Below are 26176 nucleotides of genomic sequence, written 5' to 3'. Positions count from 1 at the left end.
ACTGAGTGACAGCTAGAAAAAATACTCAGTGCAGATTGACAACGTCTATGGGATACAGCTTTGTTTTAATAACACTTAGTTACATCCATTCTTTCTAGCTGTAATTGATTAGTTGCAGGCATCTGCAGTCTGTGTAGATTGTTTCTGCTCCGTGTAGCTATTCTGTCTAAAACACAGCAACACCAAACACTTCTTCCTGCATGCGTTGAACTAATGCTTCAGCAGTGGGAGGGGTGGTTTGGATTGCTCCCATGCTGAAATTTCATAACTGTGAAAGCAGGATAATGGGATCTCAGAGTTTTCAATTCTGAATTGGTCTATGGACCGTCATGAAATTTAAATAAGCATTCATTTGGGGACTTGAGTAAACAAAAGCTTCAAAAACCTGGAGATCAAAGCCTTTATGAAAAACCAGGCCTACTGATGTCTGAAGTCCGACTCCACCCCCAGTGGTTTTTGGGGAAAAAAATCTAGATGTCTCTATACTGTCTGCATTGTGGTCGAGGAGTTGGTGCTCTTTCATCAGATTAATCAGTTATTTAAGATTAATCAGTTAAAGTTTGGGGATCCATTTTGACTGCTTGGAAGGAGCTTTTTATTTCTGTAGTGAAGTGGTTTCCTTTCTTCACTGCCTGGCTGTTTCTTGCAGGAGTTCCCATGAATTCTGTTCAGCTTGTTTAGATCATCTAGAGTATAATGTAATAGATGTAAGCTATTTTAATCAGAATCTGTTCCCTAGTTACATTTGGGTCCCTTTTGTCCTGTCAGTCTCCCCAGTATCTCTGTTGCAGTTGTTTATAGCTGGGAGCCACAAGGAACTTTAAATGTCAGTGATCAGAAGTTATGAATTGCTAGCTAGGTTTCTCCATTCAGTGTCAGAATTAACCTGCCGTAAATGTTGGCAATTTTATTGCTACTGGATGGAAAATGTGGCGTGTCAGTAATGTAACTGACAGCTCTATGGTTTTTGTGCTACTGCAGCTTTGGAGAAGGTAAGCAAAAGCTCCACAGAAGAAGAATGCTTTTGAAGCAGGAAAGGATCTATTCATGTTCTCTGTGTCTGTTCATGTTCAGAAAACCTTTTACATCCTTTTGGGGTTTCCCCTGTTTGCATCTTCAAATCCAACCTGAAATTCTTTGGAAATTGACGTATCAGGTTGAGAAGAGAAATGATGCATTTGGTGAATCTTGATTAGCACTGGTTTAGATACCGTCACATGTGGCCACTATGTGGGATTTTAATTCAGTTGTGTAACCGTAAATGCTCCCTAAAAATAAATCTAACCAACTGTATTAATCTGTATGGCATTGTCCACCCCAAAGACTGAAAGATAAGATCAAGGATAATGATTTGGTTGCCTACACTAAGTTTTATGTTTCAAAGGCATGAGATTATGCTGACAAACCAAACTATTTTTTAAGATATTCCTCTAAGTAGTCCATGCCTGGTAAAATAACTGTCTGCCTACAATGTGTTGCAATTTGAAATACGAGTTTCAGTAAAATGAGCTCATTCAAATACATTTGGTTTCTGTTGGTTTAGTCTGATGCGGTTTTGTTTTGACTTATCTCACAGATCGCTTGCCCAGCTGCAGCGACTAGAAGAACTTGATTTAGGAAACAATGAACTTTATCACTTGGTAAGCGAACATGCCACTGAAAGTGCACATTGGTCTTGTTTCACGTGTAATTTAAATTAAACAGGCCATGAGATGTCCAAAATTGAGAAGAAAATGTGGAGGAGAGAGTCTTTCTCTATATGCAGATAAATTTTGGCAGTAAGATAGATTTTCCCATATCTGCTGCATCTTGTTCGGTAGAATAGTACTTTGCCTGAACAATTTCTGCATCTGTTCTCTAGAAAATGAATGCTCCACAGACTTTTTCAATGGAAAAAATGAAAGTGTAGAAGGGCACAAACTCTGCACTAGCAGTCAAAGTGAACACATGAACATTTGTTGGAAACTGGAAGGGGGGAGCACAGATAAAAGTTCCACTATATTTTCAGGAGTAGAATAGGAATCTGTGGGAGAGGGCAGAGACAAACTTTGGGGTTTCAGTGTCTTCAATTTGTGGCCGACAGGTCTACCAGAAGATACGTAACCTCCCTTAAGCTGACTCAATAAAATATTGGATTTGCAGTAGATGAAGAGTTTGCATGCAATTTGTTAGTGCGTGTCAGGTGAAGTATTGTAGGTTATTAACCTACGGCAGGTAATTTGTCTGGTGGAGTTCCCAAACGCTTCCAGTCACTCTTGCTGCATTGGACTGTAGTGTGTGTAGTATGGATTGGTTTACTCAAACTGTAATTATGGGATGGCTGTTGGGTTAAAAGTCCCGTGTTGTTTGACATTATTACTTTTTGTGTTATAGCCAGAAACAATTGGTGCACTTTTCAATCTTAAAGACCTCTGGTTGGATGGAAATCAATTAGCTGAAATACCTCAGGTAAAGACGGGCTCTAACGATATTGTATTGAAGATGTTTTTAAAACAAAACCTTGTCACTTATACCTAAAGGGAGACAATCTAAAACTGACTTGTTTTCGCAGTTCACTTTGCCTGGGTTTGGTTTTGGATGTTTAAGGGTTTTCTCTTCCTCTTTAAAGGATTACACATGATACTGTGCTATCAGACATTTTCTTTTAGATGTGTCGACAAAGGAGTTGTTTGATAATAGACACTTTGTTCTGTTTATAGAATGACACATCCTCTGTTTACAGTCCATGTGCAACGATCAGGGAACCACTAATTGGCTGAGCTAACCTTCACTTTTTAATTTTATTTATTTTTTATATCTATCTAAGCTGAAATCTTCAATGATAAAACTGCTGCCATGAATAGAAATTTTGATCTGTGCAGGCAAATCCCCCATCTGACATCAGCTGTGCGGAGAGGGGCCTTAGCATTTAAATCTCAGAGCACTCTAAATTCTCCTTCCTTAGAACAATGGTAACATGTGGAAGGGTTTCTTCTTCCTTTAGAGCCAAGTCAAAACCTGTTTTCTCCTGTTCCTTGAGCAGCTTGCTGTTATTTGCTGTATTGATCTCATTGTCAACAGTGTAAGTTGGAATTTGGTTATAGGTTAGTGACTTTGTTGTTGTTGGCCTGGCCTAACAACTTTGAAGTGCTCATTCTTAAACACTGATAATCATTCATAAAAGGTCAAGTCTGACTTTAGCAACTGTTTTCATTGAAGCTGGCCATAACTGTGTGTTTCGTGTGACGTCTAAAGGATGAACTTGTAGGAGCAAAGGCTGTGTGTTTAATGAAAGATTCTCTGGAGAGGCAAACATTTTGTAAACAGAAGGAGTGATCTTGGGAGTTAGGATCAAGGCTGTCCCTGTATGAAAATTGCGTATATGTAAGAGTAAAGGACACCCCCCTTTTTTCCCCTGCTGTTCTGTTCCCCTGCAAATGATTTAGATGACTAAAATGTGAACTATTCTAGAACATGTATAGGGGTGTGTGTGGACGTGGGGAAAGGGAGGGTGCTCTGATAGCTTATAGGGAGAAAGGTATTTCTCTGTCAGACTTCTAATTGTCAGGTTATCACTGTAAAAATTTAGTAATCACTAATAATTGTAGTGTAACTTGTCACTTGGAAGATGCTTGCTGGAGCAGCACTCCCATTCCTGTTTCTACATTCGCAGCAGCAGGGAGATGTGAAGATAGGAAATCCCTAGATGTCACGGCATGTTGCTGTATCAGCCAGGAGAGACTAATCCGAATTTGCCTAGGGTTAATTGGGAGGGGCAGACTTTAATTATGCGGAGCTTGATAATCTGTAGTTCTGAAAAAACAACTTTGCAGTCTTCACTTGAAGAAAACTCCAGTTTTGGTTGGTGCTTGCCTGGGTGTGCTTCGCACGCCTTGTCTGGCTGCTGAGGCCAGTTGTAGTATTTAGAATAAGAAACCCCGACTGAATCTCTCATTTGGGTTATCACGGAAAATTTACCCACCTCCTTTTTTCAGCACTCAGAGGTCACGCAAAGAATTGCTTTTCTTTCTGGAATTTCACGGTGATTGTACATTTTTCAAATTGCTTTGCTGCATGTTTGAACACGACTTAAATTTCATCTTGTGTCGCAGGAAGTAGGAAACCTGAAAAACCTGCTTTGTCTGGATGTTTCTGAAAATAAATTGGAATGCCTTCCTGAAGAAATTAATGGTCTGACTTCTTTAACAGACTTGCTTGTTTCTCAGAACTTAATTCAGGTCCTACCTGATGGCATTGGTAAGTACAAGGTGAACGTTGCCATGCAGAACCATTTAATCCTCTGCAAATTGGAAGTCGCTTGGTTTTAAGTCTTTTGAAGTCTTCTCTTTCTGTGTAAGAGATGAGTTTGTCTTAGCTTTTTTTTTTTTTTTTTTCCTTAGTGTGAAATACATGGCTCTATTAATTTCGCATTTTAATTGTCAGCATAATGACTACTTCTTAATTATTTTTTGGCCTGCACTTGATAGCTACCGGAACAAACTAAAAGTGAATGACCTCTCTGTTTCTACCGTGTCCACGTCACAGTCAGAACTCCCCAGCAGTGTAAAATTCTAGCTTGTAACATGCTGTAGGTCACTTGATAACACTGACCGACAATATCACTACAAAAAAGACATCCTCTTTAGTGGGATGTGTAATTATCTTGAACCGAACAACGTGGTTAATCCTGTGCTGAACCCAGTGGAAGGCTGTTCCAGCTTCAGCCTTCACCCTTGAGGATCCAAACTACAACCTTTCAGTGCCTGACCCTTTATAACAGGTTTCGTAATTGAGGAATGTTTCCTGAAGCATTACCAGGACCTGTTTAAAAGCAAATATTTTTGCCCATGCAGTAGTTAGTGAGGCATTATTTCTTTACTACTCATGAGCTGTTTTTCCAGAAGGTTTCATGTTGGAAGAGTATTCCTGGCCAGGTGCTTTTTTAAAAAACGTAGTGGAAGGAGGATTTGTGAATTTGGTTTAAATAAGAATGTGGAAAAGAATGGACAGACCTCCCCGTTCTCTCTGTATGCTGTGTAAGCCTGAGAAAAGACAAATATTTCTCTAGAAATAAAATTTAGAGGTGTGGGGTGAGTACTGTGGGTCCTCCAGTTGAGTAGTGTGTGCTTGGGAGGTGGCTGCAGCAGCCCTTTCTGATGATTTGAGCTGGGGAAATGATGCTTTATCTTCTGAAAGCATACAGAGCACACAGCTTGCAAGAGGGGAGCTTGTCTGTAGCACCAGTTGGTGGATGAGAGGAGCTGCCTGTTCCTGAGAACCCTGTTAAACGCAGGTCTGGTGCTGGGGGAGGTGACTGCAGAGGGCCAGGCCTCGTTTGCATCAGCTTTATGTTTTCTTGAATGTGCTTTTGTCATAAGCACAAAAAAAGTGCTACGTAGGTGACTATAATAAGTTACTTGTGTTTGGAAAATTGGGCAGGGATGTCTCTAACTCTGTGGAAGCTTCTGGGAGGAGCTCAGCTGATCGCTGAAGTGTTGGTTGGCCTGCTGAGTCTGGAGAAGTCACCTGGTGCAGGCTCCTGCTCAGAGCAGGGCTCTGACCACCGCCAGCCCCTCACACCAGCTGTAGCAGTTCTGCCAGGTCTCTGAAGCCCCTAACAGGGCTGCTCCAGCATCCCCTGGGCAGCCTGTGTCAGTGCAGCACCACCTCCTCCTGAGGAAGCTTCTCCTGATGTCCCACTGGGACCTCCCACGCTTGAATTTGTGGCCATTGCTGTCTCACCTGCCACTGCAGAACAGTTTGGCTCTGAGTAGTTGTGGGATGTTCCCTGATGCCTCCTTGGCTGCCTTTTTCTGTGGTAAACAAATCCAGCTCCCTCATCCTCAGCTCACATTGTATCCCTGCTGCCTCAGCAGCTTTGTGTGGGGCCCCCATCCCCTTCTCCACACGGCGACGTGAAACTGAGCCTGCTTTTACAGGTGTGGCCTCACCAGTGCCCAGGAGATGAAATACAGTAACTTCTGTTGATCTGCTGGCTGAAATTACCCACTAATGTAGCCCGTGTACTTTTAACTTCATTTCTGGTGCCATCTCACTGCTAAGCCATATTCAGCCTGGTGTCCACTGTAGTCCTCAGGTCGTTTCCAGCAAGGCTCCTGTACAGCCGGTCACTTCCCAGCCTGTACAGGTTATTCTGTCCAGGTGCAGAGCTCTGTGCATCACCTTGCTGGACTCCGGGTTTTCTTTTTACGTGGCTGCCTTTCCATACATCAGCCATGTCTTCACGAGTTAGCATCAGCAGCAAGTTTGATGTGCTGGCCTGTTGGAACTATTGTGGACAGTGGGGATGAGCAGGGAGGCGTCAACAGCTCATGTCTCCTGAATTCTCTGCCCTGGGCTCTGCCTGGGTCAGCTCTGCCTTGCACAGCTCATGAAAGATCACTGGCATAAAGGAGCTTTCTGCTCTGAAATAGTATTTTGGCCTTCCTGGAGAGAAGACCTTCAAAGAAGTTTGGTCTCTGTTCTAAAAAATAAACTTGGGTTTTGTGTTCGACTGACTGGCTTGTATATTAGGACAAAGACGTGATCCTGTTTGGGTTTGGGCAGTCGCTCTAGTGCAAGCCTTTCTTATTGTGGCTGAGTAGACTTAGGTGATCTTCTAAGAACTCCTTTATTAGTAAACATGGAATAATTTATTAGTAATCATGGAATAATTGAGGGGAAAAATATTTTTTTCCTCTGTTTATAGGCCTTTGGGAATACACTTAACTTTTAGTCCTTGCCTTTAGATGGAGTACCATTCAGATTGCAATTTTAATACAACTTAATATGCTGAAAGATGACTATTACATCATTGAATTCATATTCAAGATAAACAAACTTGCAAAAATATTACAAGTGCCAAGTGAAGCACTGCTTGAATTTTTATTACATGAAAAAAATATTTCATTGGGTTAGAGAATTTCTGAAAGGTTTACGACAGAATGCTTTTTCTATAATTAAAGCAGGGTATCTGAGGTCACTAAGCCAAACAAACGTGGTGTTCTTTCTGTCCAGGAAAATTGAGGAAACTATCCATTTTGAAGGTTGACCAGAACAAACTCATTCAACTAACAGATTCAATTGGAGACTGTGAAAGCCTTACAGAACTAGTTCTAACAGAGAACCAGCTGCAGGTAAGTGTGGTCGTGACTGCTCAAATTGCTGGCAGTAGTAAGACCTGCTGCGAAGTGTTGATTCTCTGAGCTTGTAAGTGAATCACCATCACTTCTTGCTAAGTAGCAAGCTTCCTTTAGATGCGTCTTATTTCTAACCTGTTAAATGAATGCTGAAGATCAAGTTGTGTAGTAAAAATTCTCTCCCCAAAGGTCTAAGCAATTACATATTCACTCTTGAATCTTTCATGATCACTAAGGGAATTGGAGCACCTGGAGTGCAGATATCATTTACTTTGTTGTGTTTTTAATGTGGAGTTTGTGCTGCACTGTATTTTTGCCAATTTTTGTTGTACATTACCTTGATCAGACTTGTTGGAACTGAACAGAAACCCCAAGTGCTGCAGAGCTACTGTTGCACTGTTCCTTGCTCTGCTGTTCTACTCCAGTCAGATAAATATGACCAATATGACGTGGTCAATTAAAATGAAATCTGAGACTCCTTTCCACTAGGTGTTTCCTTCCATTGCTTTAAAATTGCCTTCACGTGATGCTGACATTTGAAATTGAAAGTAGAAGTGTTTATAAGATTCTGACTTTGAGCATTTCTCAAGTTATGTTGGTGCTTGGTGAAATTAGGAGCTTAAGCCTGTTGGAAAGAGACTTCTCCAGAGGTCAGTTCATGGCACCTAACTGAGAGGTTTGCCTTTCAATTAGCTATTTAGTGACACTGAAGTTAGATAATATGGACATCCTGCATACATGCTTCTGTTAACAGCTGTTGTGCATCTGTCATCTTACTGCAGAGATAACACAAATTCACTCATGAGTTAGAAACTGAAATTCTTGAATGTTTCCTCTGCGAGATAAGACCTTGGAACAACTTTGGAAGGCATGTTAATAACTGGGGATAACTATGTGCCAGTTTTGAAAATCAGTCAGTCTCTTAATTCGTTTTTAAAGTGAGATAAGTTTTTTGTTCTGACTTTGTGAATTTACAAAATTAATTTGCTTATTACTTTGTTTTTGTTGGCACAGACATTGCCGAAGAGCATCGGGAAACTAAAGAAGCTGAATAATTTGAATGCCGATAGAAACAAATTAACATCTTTGCCCAAAGAGGTAAGTCTTGTGCAATTAACTTTAATAGATGTGATTATACAAACAAAAAACTCTGATTTCACATGCCTACAAGAAGTAACAGGCAGCTTTGAACCACTGGATATTCTTCCCAGAAAGATCACAACTAGAAACTTGTCCATTAGCTCTGAACCATGTAAATCTGAACAGTAGCTGTGGTGATTTGGTGCTTTGGAAGTGCAAAATGTGTTTGCACTTTAACAAAAAGGCCCAGATCTAATCAACTTGTAACTAGTAATTCCCAGTGTGGATGTCAGGTCCAGCACTATTTGAGGACTGAAAGTTCTGTTTGAGTGAATACACTTAAACGTAGATATGTTTAGTAGCAGTATAAAAGTACTGCCAGGAGCCTTCCTAGCCTCACTCATGTGAGCAGGAGTGGAGGGAGGTTTTCTAATTCTGGAAAACATTTTTTTGGACAGTTTTCTTGGGTTTGGAGATCTCAGGCTAACTTTACCTTTAAATGTGAGGACCTGAAATGACCCACATCACTGATACCTGACATCTTACCGCTATGATCACTAGGACTTCTTCACAGAAACACAGAACGGGTGAGGTTGGAGGGGACCTCAGGAGGTCATCTGGTCCAGCCTCCTGGCTCAAGCACAGAAACCGAGAGCAGGTTGCTCGGGACCTTGAAGATCTGCAAGGGGGGAAACTCCACATCTTTGGATCTCAGTCACTCACAGTAAAGAAATCCTGAAAGTGCTCCCTGAAGTGCTTCTTGTCCATCATAACAGTGTATGGAGTGAAATGAGGCTAGAATTTCTGATGTGAAACTGAAAACAATAATGGTCTTATGAGCATTGTTCAACATTCAGTTCTGGAAAGAGATAGGATTGATATTTAAAAGAGAAAGCAGCGTAATTGTGATAGGTTGGAGCATGTGATTGAGAGTTAGTTCCTTTTGCACCACTGTTTCTCTGTTGTTTTTCTCCAAGTAGTTCTCCAATGACCAAGCTGTGAGCTTCCTTGGGTTGGTTACAGAGAAGGGGCTACACGATAGCCCTTACTGTTTTCTTGTTTGGTTTGTAAATGTGTGGTGGAGTGGGGGTGAGGGCGGGAGGAGAAAGGTGTGAGTACTACAGCTTCCCTGTCAGGACAGTGTCTCCTCCGCAGAGGTGCTACTAGCTCTAAAGAGAAAATTACCGAGGGCGTACCCAGACGGATTGCATAAATGCTACCAAGTGACGGGATCTTGGGAAAACTGTTCCTGGGTTGGGATCTAATGACAGTTTGATCTTGTGCTCATTCAGCAGAAAGCTTTCCGTGTCTTCACAAAGACCTTAATACATTTCGTGAGTGGCCAAAGCAATCTGTACATGAGACTTGTACAATTTTTTGTCTAGTGTAGCTGTAAACAGAATTGGGCTGTTACAGCATGGAAGGTTTTGCTGATGTGCTTCAGATTCAGACATAAGTCAAACAGGATAAATATGGGATACATCTGTTTGGGAGGGGTGACAGAACTGAGGGCTTGGTACAGGAAAAAAAAAAAAGAAAAAGTATTGATGCTGAACAAGAAACAGGGGACTGGGAATCAGAAGTGGATGGCAGAGATAGAAGGCATTGCCCAGTCAGTGAAGGAATGGGGATATGGAAGGTGAAGAACAAGAATGTGTGTGGAAAACATTGCTGGACGTAGGACTTCTGGGATTGGAGAGAAAGGGGAGGGGGCACTTGCAGAAGGAGTGGCATTAAGTATGGGACAAGTTGGTGTTTGAGGGAGGTGGCTGATGAGGAAACGAAAGGTGGTACCTGGAATGAGATGAGCTGAGAAATTGTAGAAAGCCCATGAAATAGAGATGGGAGGGGGTGATTCACAGCGAGCTTGGCAGAGAAACAGAGGAAACGTCTCCTTGGCATCCACTTCTTTGAAATAGATTGTTGTGTTTTTTTTGTTTGTTTGTTTTTCTGGAAAGGTCTCCACACCTAAATGGCTTTCTCATTTGAACGAACACTTTGAAATCGCATGTAACAGAACGTTTCATTAAGTTTTGTTTTGCTTTTTTTTAAAGGAAGGAAGTTCTCAAACTGGAAGGTTGTATCCACCCTCTAGATCAGTGGGTTTGAATTCTGAGCTAGTAATGGTAACATACATCAACAGCTGATGCAGTGGTAGAGGCAAATGATCTTTTTCCCTTTGGGTGGCAGGGAGGAACAATGTGGTGTTCTGGTGACATGTTCTGTTTCTACTTTCCTTCTTGCGATTACTGACTTGGAAAAAAAAAAACTAAAAATGCATCAATAGAGCACCTAAACTGAAAAATACATCACCATTATCTGTTTCTTAGAACATTCTGCTTGATAGTGAGAGAGCATACTGTCCTTTCCATTTATTTTCATCTCAAACTGACTAATTAATACTTCAATCCAGCCAGTAGCCTGCTGTGTGTTGTTCAAGATGTCTCCTGAGATGGTGTGGTGAAGATTGGGGTCTCAGACCTTTACATGTCCATCAGTATTAGTAGCTGTATGCTGGTTCCCCCTTCACAGAAGTGGAGTGGAGTGTGCATAACAGATAATCTTGCTTGGTATCTTCCCCTGTTTTCCTGGCTCCTTTCTCTCTTCCTTCCTGTGCTTTACAGAACTGCTAGACCACCTGTGCAGCTGTGGTCTTCGTCCTTATCAGAAATGGGTGTGCAACGTGGTTTTACTGATTTAGCCTGGACAGGGACAAGGATGCAGGGTCTGGTAAAATGCATGTAGAAAAAGTGGAGCTTTATGTTATAGAGAAGAACACATGCGACTGATACCATGTCTACACACTGGTACCTTTATTGGTCCATCCAGAATTATTCCTGTAGCAAAGGGAACGTTTCTAGGTATAATGGCAGAAATTGTGTGCCTGCTGTAATATTGTAATATAGTCTGGTGAGATAAATTCTGCATTTTAGCTTCTTTTTTTTTGTTTTCTAACTGGTACCAATTTACTTGGATTGGATTTGGGGTCAGCCTGGCAAACCATTACACTGTCAGATTGCTTCTGTGCACGCTTGTAAAACCAGCCTCCACCTTTTGGTGTAACATTTCTTGACTTGGGGTTATTGAGGAATTTGCTTGCGATACCCCTTCAAAGTTCCTGGTTCAAAGGTTCTCCTGGATGTGGTGTTGGTGTATAAGGCAAAATGCGAAACAGCTGAACGCCTGACAAAGGCTTGAGTCACAGTTTTCATCTTCAGTATCTCATCTTGCAGCTTGATCCCTCTCTCGGTGAACTGAGTAGTGAAACAGACTGCAGCAAGAACCGAGTATGTCCAAACCTGTTCGTAGTTACAAATGTTTTTCCCCTTCTACTTGAAAGACCTGCCTGGTGACTCTTTCGTATTGAAATCCCACCCTGGCACTGGAACGCTGGTGAAACTGGTGTGTTGATTTTGGCACTTACATAAATAACCTCCTTGGAATGTTTTCCAGTTCGTGTGCTTTCATTAATGAGTCTCTACAACTCGCAGAGATCTGGTAATGTGTCCTTCCTGGCCCTGAGGTATATTGTGGCTGAGAATTAGTACTGCAGGAGGTGAAACTGCAGGGTTTCTTTGGCAATAACCGTGCTTTTTACATTTCTATTTTTTTTTTTAGCAAGTTGGGGCTGTTCTGTTGTTTCTGTTTTTGACTTCCTACATCTCTTCCCTCGTTTCTGTACATGTGTTTCTCAGAGAGAAAAAAGGCATTAGGGAAAAATGCAGGAAAACTTGTCTTGAAGCAGAGGGCAGGGAAGCTCTGTTGCTGTGCTCCTCGTGCACTATTTATTCACTGGTGGTGCAGGAGATACTGAACTGTGTTTGTAGAAGATTCTCCTAGCCAATTTAGGGTTAGTAATAGCTGATACTGCCCCTTACACTGAATTGGGCAGTTTCTTCCATGTCTAAATACATTCTGTGCTTGCAATTAAGGAATTAATCCATGTTATCTGGGGCCAAGGAAAATTCTGACATTATTTGCTCTGAATCCAAACAAAATTTTGGTTGTGACACCCTGGAAAAGGTTTTACAACAAAACAGGAACTGTGTTTAAATTTCCAGTACACAGGATACAAGGGTAGAGTTCTAAAAGCTTGGCGAGAGGTCTTGATGCTGACAGCTGTATTGAGAGTTAAATAAGAGATGTCACTAGGCCTCAACTAGTCACGTACTAAAACATAATTGTGATATTTGTCACAACGGTGTATCTTTTGTATTTTTATACCCGTGTGAAAGAGCCTAACTGTTAAAGGACAGTGGAATTGAGTCATAGCATTTAAGTAGTTAACAGATGCTGAGACCAAAAGGTGTTATTCAACTAAAGTAACTTCAAGGTCTTGTAAGTTTCCCACCTTTAATCTGTGCTTTGGTTTTAGAGCAGTAACAAGATGAGGATGTGTCATAACAATCAGTGAGATTCAGTCAGTGATGATGAATGGCTGTAACTGCGCAGTTGGACTTGAGAGGAACCAAAAGGGAGTTCTTGGAAGGGATCTAAAAGGGAAGACAGGGGTGAACCTGTAAGCTCTTCATGGGTTTATCTACAGAAAGATGCTATTCAGGTGCAGTGGTGTCACCAGCAGGAAAAAACAAATGGCAACCACAAGGTTATCGTGACACAAAAGTGCAGATAAAGACAGATGATCAAAAATGTGCAACTGATGCAGGTGTTGGAACAGCAACCTGTCTGCAGTAGAGAAAGGGAGCCATCAGCAATATCAGCAGAGAAGTGACGTGCTGAATTTAAGTTCTGGAGGATTGTTTAAGATGAAGTGGCCCTAGGTATGTAGATGACAAAAAATGGGAAGCTGAAGTGATGGATGCTGGTCGTTCTCAGAATGTAGAGGGGAGTTATAGCAGCCAACTTGTTCTCTGTGCATATCCAAGTCTTACTGTTTCTCCAGAACAAAGAAGCTGATGAAAGATGAATATCAGAGTGAGATAGAAGAAGAACAAGATAACCAACAAAGCTTCTCCAAGGGTAGAGTTATGTGTGGAACCAAAAGAAATCTCTGAAGACTCATACTCTTCAGAAAGCCCCACAGATGCAAATAAGCGGTTCTGTTGAGAATTTACAGTACTTTAGAATCAACGATCTCAAAATTAGACCTTCATATTAACCATCATTTTCTACCTTAGATTCAGTCTGACCATTCTTTTGTTGTTTTTAATCTGGAGTTTTAATTTGCTGTTCTCTGCAGGTGGTGAGATGATACAAGTGAATAGCTCTTGCTAAAGTGGCTAGAATGAAACGTTTACTTAAAGACTTAGACAAACACAAGTCATTTGGGACATTTTCCTGATGTCCAGTTCCCCTCAGAAGGAAGTGAGGACCTATTAAACCTCCAGGCTTTGGAGCAGTTATTCACGTGCCCAGACCTAAGCACATGCTTGTCCATTAAGCAAAGTCTTGTGCTCGAAATGAACGATGTGCTTAACTGTTAAGTGGGCTTGTGGTCCAAAATGTCTACTTGGTGCCTACGTCACGGTTTGGCGAGGTCTGCTGTAAGCATGTGATCACACCCAGGGAAAGCATGAGCAGAGTGTGCCTGGCTCTTTATCAGTCGATGACTCTAAGCCAAACCAACAAAGTTCCTATATTGTGCTACTTCAGAGTGGTCACGGTGATGTGTTTCTTTCAGCTTGCCATTTGGTGTGTGTGTTGTGCCTCAATGATACCACTTTGGTTTTTCAAATGTTGGACCTGACGTCTTTCTGTACTGCTGAATGAGTCCAATCTTTTTTGAAATGACAAAGATTTAATTTTTTAAACTGTCAGTCTGTCTTTTTTTTTCCTCTGTGATACCTTGCCTGATGCTAACTGCTTGTTAGATGCTGCCTGTGTTTTGAAAAGGTTTCATACAAAGGTTTCTGTATTGTCTGTTATGCCCTTCAGCTGCCCTCTTTAAATAAAAAAAAAAATCACCAAAAAACCAAAACTGTACCTCTGAATGAACCAAACATTAACTTTAAAATAGCTGAAGACAGCAGCAGCTTGTGCATCCTAACCCTGTGTAGGAGTAGAATAATGTATGTTCTGTCTCCATTTGTTGGCATGCTCTTGTCCAGTATGGATAAAGAAACATGAATTGAACATCTTTTGTATTTTCTTAATTGTTAGCCGCTTGGAAAATTATGGGTCAGGTAAATTGATAACCCTGTAAGTATTATTCAGTCCACGGTTCTACTGTTACCTCTCATTAAACTGCTTTAAATGCATGACGACTCAGGCCGGCTGGTTCCACTGCTGCATTTGTCCATTGTCACACGTAACAGAAATTGCAGTCTCATCAGGGTTGCATGGCTTACTTCGTTTGTTTGCCTCAATTGTTTGGGTCTTCATGCTCCAAGACTGAATAATGCAAACTTCATTCATAGAAAAGCGAGCACTGTGTATGGTTAGGGCATCACTTGCCAGCTCATCAGCATCCACACAACTTTATCTTTTGCTTTTCACGACTCCTTGTGTTAGATAAACCAGTGAGACAGTTTATATCCTGTTTTTTCTGTATGGCACTCCGTATCCTGCGAATGTGTCAAGGCAATTATTTAAGAATCTTTACATGCTTTCAAGTGGCAAGCGGAATTCTTGTACTAAAAAGTGTTTGCTTGTGGTTTGAGTGCTGGTTTCTAAGGGCTTTGATTCACAAGCTAAACTAGCTAACAAGGTTGCTGCTCCTGTGTACACACGGGCTCCGAGAAGCTGCTACTCTTGTGAAATGGTGGCATCTTAGAGGGCAGTGATTGCAGAGAAACCAACCCAGATTTTGTTTTGTCAACAGAATGTTGTGCTGTAACTTGGTGCTCTAAATAGCTTGTGAATCAGAAACCATGAGCAGCTGATACCTGCTTTCTTCCATTACAATGTATTTATGAAATAAAGGAAGGTGAGTGGGGTATAATTGCTCCATTTGATTGTTTTATTTTCTAACTCACAGTGGCATCCTTTTTAAAATGCCCTTCTCCTTGGTAAATAGCATAGGTTAAATTGAAATAATTTTTGCTTTGACTAGGGGAAAAGCTTTTGTGGTATTTGCCTGTAACCTAAAACTTGATTTTGGACTAAGCTGCAGATTTTCCAGGGACAGATCTGACAGTTAACTTGAACACATAAGTAATTTCAGCTCAGATTTGGATGCTTCTGACTTAGACTAAATAAGGCATTGGCTGTATTGTAACAGAAGAAGCTTACATGTGAGTAGCTGTAGAAGTCCCTAATTTTTGAGCTAAGGTCTTCTAATAGGTTTGCTGTCTTTAGTTCAGTTCTAAGTCTGCTTGACTTGAAAGCTTCAAAAGGCTTTGAATATTTTTCTTCTAATATTTGAAGAAAGGGAAGAAACTTTTTTCCACTCTTGCGAGTTTTGTCACTGGAAAATAAACAACAGCTTTTTGAAGCTATATAAGATAAGCAAACAAAGGTAAGTTTCTTTTGTGACTAGGAACAAAGAGTTACTTGAGGCAGCTTTCAAGTTGCTAAAACTAATAATCTTTATGTTTGTAGAAGTAGTAATTGCCATCTGGAACAAAAAAGCAATATTTTAAAATTGAATTTAGAGGGTTTATTTTTTCTGAAAAATACGTACCTTTGACGTAAATTACAGATACTTCAAGGGTAAAACTGAAATCTCATCTTTTGCACCCCAAAACTATCGTGGGAATGGAGCTGCTTAGGTTTGGGTAAATTAGTAGAGACAGAGGATATTAGATTGAATTGGCCAGTTCAGATGGGAATTATTTTGAAATTAGATGCTTCTAATAAAACAGGGCGTCAGAGATGTTACTCATAAAGCCTACTTTCTGTGAACTCTTCATTACTCTTTGCTGACTCAATAAATGTCAGGCGTTGATTGGTTTATTTAGCATTTTGTATTGCCTAAAGCTCCATTGCACTCATTTGTATATAAAGTTACCATGAGGAAAGAAAGAATTAATATGTAAATACTGAGCTCAGAAATATGGAACATTAAAGCTGGTATTTTTTGTGAGGGTAGTCTACAAAGTGACATCTGTGTGGTTACTGACAGCTTCCTGGCTTGGAAGGCTATAAAAAGTAGGTAAAATTTGATGTATTTGTAAAGATACACATTATTCACAAATAAAGCTGTTCAAGAAACTGCTACAACATGCCAGCTTCAGGTCGGGCTTCTTTTAAGTTAACACTTGTTTGCAATCTGTACCCTTGGGTGACGTGTCTTGCAGGCATTGTAACTTGAATGTGCTATGACATCTTATGTGACCCATACTGCATGCCTTTGTTTGTGTTACAGTACTGCAATAAAAATAGTCTTTTTCTTTTTTTTTCTTCCCATTTTTTCTCTAATATAGATCGGGGGATGCTGCAGTCTTAATGTCTTTTCTGTACGTGACAACAGATTGTCTCGAATTCCTTCTGAAATTTCACAAGCCACTGAACTTCATGTCCTGGATGTTGCAGGAAACAGGTGGGATTTTTGTACTGTCATGTTCTTTTGCTGGTTTTACATAATTGTTTATAATGACAGAAGACATTAGGTCTAAGAATGAAGTAGCAAAACCCCAATTATAACTGTTGTGTTAGCATTACTGTTGAAACTGTCAAAGCAATCTTCCCCTCTGGCCCAAAGTAGCATAAATTGCATAGTGTTATGTGTACCTTTTCTGGATTGCTTTGACCCCAAGGAAGAGGTAGGATTTAAGGAAAAACTCTGGATTTGTGCATTTCTGAATTAAAACTGATAATCGAGGCAATTCTGTAGAGCTTCAGCTGAAACTGATGACAAGCATCACTGAGTGTCCTATTTTAGGCATAGCAGTGCAAGTGACAAACAATGCAACTTTGACTCTGCACCTTTTCATGAATCTTAGTTGATACACTTTACAAATCAAAGTTCAAAGAGGGGTGGATTGAAGCCTAAAACAGCAAATTAGTGCAGTTGCTTAGTAGGAAGTTAAAGATAGTAGAGGAAAAGCAAATGGCATTTTGTCTGTGCAATATAATTATTTCATAAGCATTTCTGTTCTGGGAATTGTATACATTAGGTTCCAGAGCAGGAGCAGCAGTCTGCCTTCCCAGGGCAGTTTATCACAGGAGAAAAAGCTCTGCATTATTTTAGCAGATATTCACAACTACAGAGAATTACAGTGTAAAGTTAAGCTACAGATTGTTTCCAAAGGAATAGTTTGAGTTGACAAATACTGTAATGCCTGTAACGTGAGGCATTATGTCACTCCTGCCTCTTCCAACTCAGGACTGTGTAGTTATGAGTCAACTTCATGACTATTGATTAAGTCTCCCGGAGATTACCCTGACTTTTTTCACTTTTCTTTTTTGAACTAGGCTGACGTATCTTCCCCTCTCGCTGACTACCTTAAAGCTGAAGGCTTTGTGGTTGTCTGATAACCAGTCCCAACCTTTGCTGACGTTTCAGACCGACACAGACCCTGAAACGGGAGAAAAGATTTTAACATGTGTATTACTTCCTCAAATGCCTTCTGAGCCTGGTTGCCAAGGTAAATGCTTAGAGATGGTTTTTGATCAGGTATAGAAATACTACTGCTTTGTTTACTGTGTTTTCTGTTCTGGAAAGGTTTGTAAAACAGACTTTCTAATCTCTATGTATTAGCTCTGTTGAGCACAGTTATGGCTGAATTTTCACTTGTAAATTTTTTTTCTTTTGTAATCATAACTTGAAAATGCTTCCAGACATGTTACTGAAAATAAAATGCAACCAGGTACAATACATAAAAATACAGACCAGGAGGAAGATGGCTTAATCATATCATTATTCCAGTGTTTGCCAGTGGGCCAAGTAGTGGTGTCCATATTTGTGTACATTGTTTATACATTTTAAATTACATATATATGGTGAAAACTGATGGTTTTCCAACTAGTCTTTTTATCAGAAAAATAATTGAATAGTTAGTAAAAAGCAGGAGATGTTGTACTTCTTAGCAAATGAATTTTCTTTCAAGCAGGCCTGCCTTACAGTAACTTTATTATATTCTTTCACAAGCACAGAATTGTAATTATAAGTTACTTTTACCTTTTGTGGTGAAGCTTGCCTCTTGGTCAGGTGGAACTGTAAACTCTTTCACAGTTTGCTCTTCCACTAAGTTCTGGGTGTTATTTGTCCTCCGAAGCTTTTATAGCAATGTGTGAACATTGAATGGGATTCATCTGAGCTAATATTTAAACTCCTACTGTAATCACTGGAGAGTAATTCATCCTATCCCAGAACACTCCACCGAGTACAAAGGGAGCCTGAGGAGAGAAGCTCAGCTGTAGATATCCATATTATAGGTATCCATACTTAGGTGAGAGTAATTTAAATACTTTCAGATCTTTCAGTATTGTGGGACCAGAGCAAATAGAAACCGTTAAAACAGTAGGAGTGTAGAAATGGCTGTTTTGTGCCAGTCTCTGGGTTTTAAGAGAATAGAAGTTACATTAAGAATTAAAAGAAGTAAATGAGTTAATGCCTTTAGGTTTAGAGAAAATTAGCAAGAAGAATAGTGGGGAGAGACAGACTTTAAAGGCTTGAGTAGTGGAAATCAAATTTCCTCCTCCCCAAATGAATCTTATGTCTTCAGGGATAGAAGATTGGAATTAAGATTGTTCAACACATGTGCATAGCAACAGTAAAAGGACAAGGTTGATAAAACTAATGATACTGTGATATGGAGTGTCATTTAGCTAAATGGCTAACATCAAGTGGCAGGCCTGATCTGAAAGAGAAACACTTACCAAGGCAAGTATCTTAAAGTAGGTAATCAACGCTGTAAAACCACCACAAGCCCGAAACAGCCCAGGTACAGAAACTTCTCATACAGAAACTTCTCTAACATGCTGGCATTCTAGACTTGCTGTGAATCTTCAGTTACGTTTGCTGTTTTAACAGATAACCTGCCACGATGTGGTGCGTTGGAGAGTTTGGTAAACGAAATGTCAGATGAAACGTGGAATGAGCGGGCAGTGAACAGAGTCAGTGCAATTCGCTTCTTAGAAGATGAAAAAGATGAAGAGGATAACGAAATGGTATGTTTTCTAAGTCTTTGGATACCTGCAGGCACTGTGACTTTAATGCAAAAGTGTGGAAAGTATGTGAGCTGTCTTGCTCTAAATTTCAGCTATGACTGCATGCATTTTGTACATGTTTACAGTGGAAACTGTTCATGTTGACTGCTGAAACTTTTCATATAAACTTAAAATGTGTTGTTTTTTTGTTTTGTTTTGTTTGTTTGTTTGTTTTTTCTTTTTTTTTTTTTTTTTTCTGTTTGAATTTAACTTTAAGTTCTGATGCAGGGCGATCTTTGTTTTGTTTTCTTTCCTGTGTCTCCTCAGGATGTTTTCTTTCCAGCTTTCCAGAAACAAGATAGGATCTTCCTCTGCATCTGTGAAGCTTTACTGCCTGAAAGTATATAGGGCCTAATTTAGGATTCCAGCACTCTGGCATGTGTCTCCACCAAGTTTGCTACCCTGCTACATTGTTTGTCTCTCTTGTTTCTATTTCTTATCTTTCTTTGTGTTTCTCCCTTTTTCCTTTTTTCACCATTTGCACTGAAATAACCATAATGTCCATGAACAGCAAGGATTTTGCTCATTAGTTTCCCACTTAAAGGATGTGGGAACATCTGTCACTGTACTTATCAGACCTCTCCATTAAGTTGGGCTTTGCATGTCCTGAATATCAAAGTGCAACAGTCTTTAACTTTACTAACTTCTATTAACAAATATCTATGTAAAGATTAAGACTGCTTCAATCAGATTTTCAGCATGCTTTTCTAATGCTCTAAAAACTTGCTGGTGGTCCTCGTTAGAGCTCAGCCTGAGGTAGTTCAGAGCACTCTCTGGATTGTAGCACACTGCAAGCATGGTCTCACTTTAAAAAATGACTATAAAGATTCTTTCTTGGCAGGGAAATGAATATTTAAGTTTTCAAGTAAGATGCTTAGTCTAAAGTACCAGAAACGAAATGTCTTTGACAAGCATGGTTTTTAGATTAACTGATAAAGGATTTCAGAATGGTGCTTGTTAACCACTGTGCCAACCTGAGAATGCCCTTGCCAGGGCTCAGGTGTTACTGATAACTGCTTTCAGTCATGGTATTACAGCCTGACCTGAGGCAAGAATATTTTTTGGAGAAAAAGAGGGTTATGTTCCTTTTTGAGGGAGGTGGGATTTATAAGGAAGTCCTGACCAATCCATCCATTTATAGGTGGCTTACCAGTTCCAGTGTACATAGTTTACATATATACCACAGAAAAGTGATTGCACTTATATATCTATTATGCTGATGCATATTGTGCAATTATTCCTGGTGTCCTGTGGGTCCCTAATCTGGACGCCAACTGAAGTTTTTGTAACTTTGGTTTTCTTTGCAAGTGTCAGCACAGTGATGTTAAATAGTCTTGGGTCTAAGATGCAAGAAAAATGTTCACTCTTCTTGCTTTCAAGATACTTGTTTTCAATGGATAAGAGAACCAAACTGACTGCAAAGCATACAGATCTCCATGCAAAAGTGTAATTGACGCTGTAAAGAGATCTTCTTGGATTCTTTGGATTCTTTCAAAACCAGCTAAATCTTTTTTTTTTTTTTTTTTTTTTTTTTTTAATCTTAATTCACTTGGATGGTTTTGAGAAAAAAAAATCCCGACTATATTAAAGAAAGTCTTAATTTTGGCAACTTGTACTTCATTTGAGTGGCTTTCAGATTTGTAGGTCAAGAGGAGAAAATATTTGCTCCTAGACAGTTCTTAAAACCTCTTTCACTGTCTTCATAAACAAGCAGCTATGGTAAAAACTTTCAAAATTAAGCTTAGTAGTTTGAAAAGGAAAAGGGGGGGATTTTTTTTTTTTTAAAATCGATAGCTAATATTTGGTATGTAAATGCTAAAGCCTTGAAAGTGTATGTTGTTTTTCAAAGAGACAAAGGCAAAACCACTTATTGCACTGTTTATTTTTAGAGAACACTTCTAAGGCGAGCCACTCCACACCCTGGAGAATTAAAGAACATGAAAAAGACAGTGGAGAATTTACGGAATGATATGAATGCTGCTAAAGGACTGGATTCAAACAAAAACGAGGTCAATAATGCCATTGACAGAGTGACCACTTCTGTGTAGAATTTCATCTCCAGGTTTTACCTCCTGTGTCTTCCCCTGCTGTTGAAACGTTCCTGTCGTCTCCTGGGACCTCACTGAACCCCTTTTTTGTTTTTAACCAGAACCTGATTCATCATCTCCATATATGTGAAAAGTGCGGCCCACTGGAAGAAAGTGCCTTATTTCATCCAGGCAGTGAACCAATAATTTCCAAATCAATATTGTAATTTTAATAGTACTACACTTTTTAAAGTATAATACACTACTGTATGCAGAATACAATATTTTTGTCTTAAACACAGGGGAAATAATGCTTTTCATTTCCAGAGTGCTGGGATATCTTTTTCCCAGTGGCTGGATGTGCTGGTGAGAAATTTAGTTTTGTGGAAAAGATACAATTTTTTTTATTTTTTTGGCAGCTCAGATGGTGTAAATTTTAAATTTTTGTATAGGACTTTCATAACAAAATGATGTATTTCATTTTTAAGAGAAAATTTATCTTGAGCGGTACATATTTTAGTATTTGTGGAAGAGAACAAGTTTCATGGACAACTGTACTCATTTGTTTGTACCACCCATTGTGCCTTATTGTGTCTTATATGTCATACTAGTCTTAAATATAGAAATCCTTGAAGAAAGTGAGTAGATCTAAACTTGGTCTTCTGTTTTAAATACGTTTTTCTTTTCAGACAGTAATTTGTTGAGATTTTTACAAAACAGAATTTACGTTTATGTCATGGGATTTTAGTTCGTGAAACACAAATGTTAGTTTTGTTGTGTACGGAATTAAGATTAAAATGACCAAACTGCTATTGTTTATTACATAATGCACTCACACTTTAACTTAGTTGTAAGGAAACATCTTGTTTTGGATGCAGTGTTGCATTGCAGTCACTAGAAATTCATGCTTCCATTGTTGTTTTTAAACGTGCCATCTGTAAAATAACTTGAAAAACAGCACGATAGACTTTCAGAAGCACAGTATGAAACTAGTTTTATGTATTACGCAAGAAAGCATGATTCTTTAAAGTGCTTTGGTGGTTTTATATACTTATATAAAACCATAATAAAAAAATCTTTAAAAGCTTCGGTATATTTATTGTATCATTAAAACAGCAATTAAAGTACGTATGGATTAATACTGGAATTTACTATCATTGTTACTGTGTTGCACTTCCAGTGGTCCAATGGTGATTTCAAGGTCTTATTATATCTGTGGGTTCTGGTTTGTTTACAACGGTAAGTATGAACTGAGCTGATTCAGTAAATAACAATTTTACAAAAGGCTGCTAGAGACTGATTTTTGGTGTCTACGGGGTTCTGTGTGTGCCATGAACTAACAAAGATCTCTGACTTGTTCAGCATGGGGACTTGAGCAGTCTGAGTTCAGAGCAAAGATTTGACGTGTTTTGTGTGAACTAATGCAACGAACCCAAATTTCAACAAAATGGAAGACAGGACAACTTCTGCATGTATGGGTAACCGCATCCCTCCTTCTGCCAGACATTTCTTCTACCAAGTGTTGGTTGCATAGAGTTTTGGGGAGAAGATGGGAAAGGAGGAAATCGAGGGAGTCACGATAACTTCGGTGTTAAAATTAACAATCTGTAGTGTTTGATAATTTTTGTAATTTAACTTCATAACTTTTAAGTTGAGGCTTTTACAAACATCGTTCCTTTCTTTTTGAAATCAAGCAGGGTATCAAGGTATTGCAAGCCATCACCAAATATTCAAATCTAAACTGGCAAAATATATTAGATTTTTCATTATTTCTTCTCACCCCAATCATTCCTCATTTACACTTTGAGGCATGAGCTCTTGGCAGGAGCTGCTGTGGTTTGATAGGTGTTAGGTTAGTTCAGGCAGGGACAGTGCAATTTCATTCTTCCCAAGGCAGAGTTCTGCCACTTGTTCTTGGTAAGCTGCTATTAAAGGAAAATGAGGAAGAAAATGAGGGTTTGGTACAGTTGACTCCAACTTTGAGTAGAACTTTCCTTTTAAAGTAGTTACTGGAATTGGCACAACCAAAAGCTTAAAAAGGATAGGAAACTGTAAGGAGAGTCCAAGTAAACCTCAGCAAATCCATTTAAATGAGAGGGAAATTAGTTCCTAAAAAAAGACAGACCAGAGACAAAGGCAACAAGACTGCGTACTCTGTGGTGACAGCTATAATGTTTTTCATTTAGAGGCTGTGGTTTGTTTTGTTTTTTAGCGTCTGCTCCAGATATAAACAAGAGAGCTCAATCAGCAAGATGAAATGAATGTGTAAAGCTTGGATTTGGGCCTTGCCTAATGCGCTGTCAGATGAAAATAATTAACAGCTTGTGTGTACCTACTCCCTCCTGCCGAAGTCGGAATAATCCGTAAACCTTGCAATAGCTTAATGACAAAGCACCTCATCATTATTCTCTTCTAAAAATGAGCTTTTTGGTCCCTCTGAGGAGACCTTAGAGTGTAGAAATGAGGCAGTTGGATTAGATGATCTCTGAAGGCTCCTTCCAGCTGAACTCTTCTATTAGGCAGTTTCTTTCTGTACACCCTGGCAGGCTTGTGGAGACTGTGCTGCAATCCAAAAGCTAGCCAGAAGGCAGGCAGCACTTGCTGTGTCAGCTTTGACATAAGTAATTGCTTTGGAATATTTCTGAGTAGTGGGAGGAATATTAGTTTTGGTTTCTCTGGCATGTAAGCTACATGTGAAAGGACAGCAGCGAATGGGAAATCCAAACCTGTTGCCAGAAGCTGGCTGGCTAGTCTAGTGTCCCTGTGGTTATCCAAGCCTAAGACAGGTGATATGAACTGCTTGTTGAAGGTGTTTGCCTCCACTGATTTGTAAGAAAGAGTAAAATGAGCTCCGAATATAATTCAACAGTTGTTTGGCTAGAGGTTAAAGGATTTGATGTCCACTGAGGCATCATCCTCTAACTGTCCCCTACCTTCTCTCTCCCTCAAAACCTAAATGTTTGATTGACAGCAGCTTTATCATAAAAGGGGGGCTTCCCTGTCATTCCACCTGATCAAAACACCAGCAGCCTAGACCAGTGGTAGTCCCTCTGATCTCTCGAATGGCCTGTATGCATGCCATTTTATAAAGCATTTTTAGGTACACTTGTACTCTACACAGTGTTGATAAGGTTCCTGGCAATTTTAACTGTGTTTTATAGGCAGAAAAAGCTGGTGCTGTTTATTATGCTGAAATTGTTCTGTCCTTGAGAGCATGAGCTCTCCCTTCCCAGTCTCTGGCTTTATCTTTCTGATGCTTTGAGGAGCCTGAGTAATGAACACAATTTTGTAAGCATAACTTTTTTTTGTTCCTCTTAAACTTTTTCTGCTTTTTAAAATTTCTTTGCAACTCTTTTGGGAGGTGGTTTAATGCCAGGGAAGGAATCCTGCAGTACTTGCATGCTGCTTTATTAGCCGAACAGTTAACGAGGGAAAACCAATTGACCATAGTGGTGGAGTGGGTTTAATATTAACCTGTCAGTTATTACACGCGAGTTGACTTTATTGAAAGGCACAATTGCATGGGCTTAGGAAAGCAGAAGCAGTAGTTGGTGTAGCAACAGATTTTTCCATCCCCTTTTTCTTGCCCCAGGCGTTTTCCACAGTTTCCATATAATTTATATGTCACGATTATTTTTCTGGCTCGCATTCCATATTTTTGATAATTGGTGTATTGTTGTAAAGCGAGTGCTGGAAACTTGCATACCGATGTTTTTTTCCAGGAAATGACTTGCCTGTGTCCAGGACAAGCTGATCAGACTGTTTTTTGTCTAATGAGAACAGTGCTTTACCACTGCTGGGCGAGCCATTTGTAGCTGATCAGCTACTTAACACATTTCACTGCTTGGTGTTCGCAGATTCTGCCATTGGAAGGAGAGTAATGACACTGGGAATTTAATTTTTGTAAAGTAAATTATTTTAATATACTTTAATGGTCAGTTGATATAGCCTGAAAATTGAATACACGGTTATCTGTGAAGGTGTACCTCCCTCTGAGACTGGCGTGCGCTCTTTATCATAAATCTCTAGACCTTGAGTTAATGGAGAACTCACTGCCTTTCTTCGCCTTGCATATGGAAAATAAAATTACTTCAGTTTTTCAGTTGTCTTGATGAGAATGTTTCCCACCTTCGGTTTCTGTCAAACACAGGAGTCGGTTCCCATGCTTAGGCTGAGGTCGGAGAAGATGAGTAAAGGGGACTGGTGTTGGCTATCAGTACATGTTTTGGGTGTTCCCTTCCTCCTGAACTGTTTGTGACGTTTTCAGCGGGATGTTGCCTTCCTCTTTCAATCTGAGCTCAGGAACATATTCAGCTTTGAAACAGCTTAATGAAAAATGTGAGATTTTCGGAGCGGAAAAGCAGACACCTGGTTTGAGGGCAGCTTTGTGAGCTGCTTTACAGGAGCCATCTTATCTGCTCTTCTGGTAGGTGTTGGAAACGCTATGCATTTTATCCCTTTTTATTCAGATCTTGTGCCATCAGGATGGCCAGTGCTGGATTCAGCAAGGGCAGAGGGCTCTGAGGAGCTCAGCGTGCGTGGCTGGGCTGTGCTGTGCCCGACTGAATCACCATCCCTGGAGGCCTTCAAGAAACGTGTAGATGTAGAACCTAGTAGCATGGTTTAGTGGTGGACTTTGGCACTAGGTTAAAGGTTGGACTAGGCAATCTTGGAGGTCTTTTCCAACCTGAATGATTCTGTAAACGAGGAGGAAGGATTCATAGCAGTCTGGTTTCAAATTTGTGACTTGTTCAGGGCGTGCCTGGTGATAGTGTACCAACATCAGTGTTAACACAGATCCTAAGAGACCACTTACCTTTATACAGGAAAGGTCTTTGGCTGGTAAGGATGTCATCAGCACTGTCTGTGGGAAGGACTGTAGCTCCTTGGTGATGCTTC

The 26176-nt window shown here is 39.9% G+C and overlaps 1 protein-coding gene across 1 annotated transcript in view; it reads left to right on the top strand.

Annotated features, from left to right (window-relative positions):
- Positions 1 to 22361, top strand: part of LRRC1 (leucine rich repeat containing 1) — a 68452-nt gene extending 46091 nt beyond the window's left edge. Inside the window, exons 6-14 of the mRNA XM_032185430.1 lie at positions 1577 to 1640; positions 2374 to 2448; positions 4092 to 4236; positions 6997 to 7115; positions 8133 to 8216; positions 16523 to 16638; positions 17514 to 17686; positions 19075 to 19211; positions 21140 to 22361. Coding sequence (XP_032041321.1) covers positions 1577 to 1640; positions 2374 to 2448; positions 4092 to 4236; positions 6997 to 7115; positions 8133 to 8216; positions 16523 to 16638; positions 17514 to 17686; positions 19075 to 19211; positions 21140 to 21298 — 1072 coding nt within the window. The 3' untranslated portion in view covers positions 21299 to 22361. The remainder of the gene's footprint in view (positions 1 to 1576; positions 1641 to 2373; positions 2449 to 4091; positions 4237 to 6996; positions 7116 to 8132; positions 8217 to 16522; positions 16639 to 17513; positions 17687 to 19074; positions 19212 to 21139) is intronic.
- Positions 22362 to 26176: the final 3815 nt, after the last annotated feature.

The sequence above is a fragment of the Aythya fuligula genome, chromosome 3, assembly GCF_009819795.1.
Source record: "Aythya fuligula isolate bAytFul2 chromosome 3, bAytFul2.pri, whole genome shotgun sequence".
NCBI classification, from domain to species: Eukaryota; Metazoa; Chordata; class Aves; order Anseriformes; family Anatidae; genus Aythya; species Aythya fuligula.
Note: the sequence above shows the minus strand (reverse complement) of the source record. Positions and strands in the feature narration are given on the sequence as shown.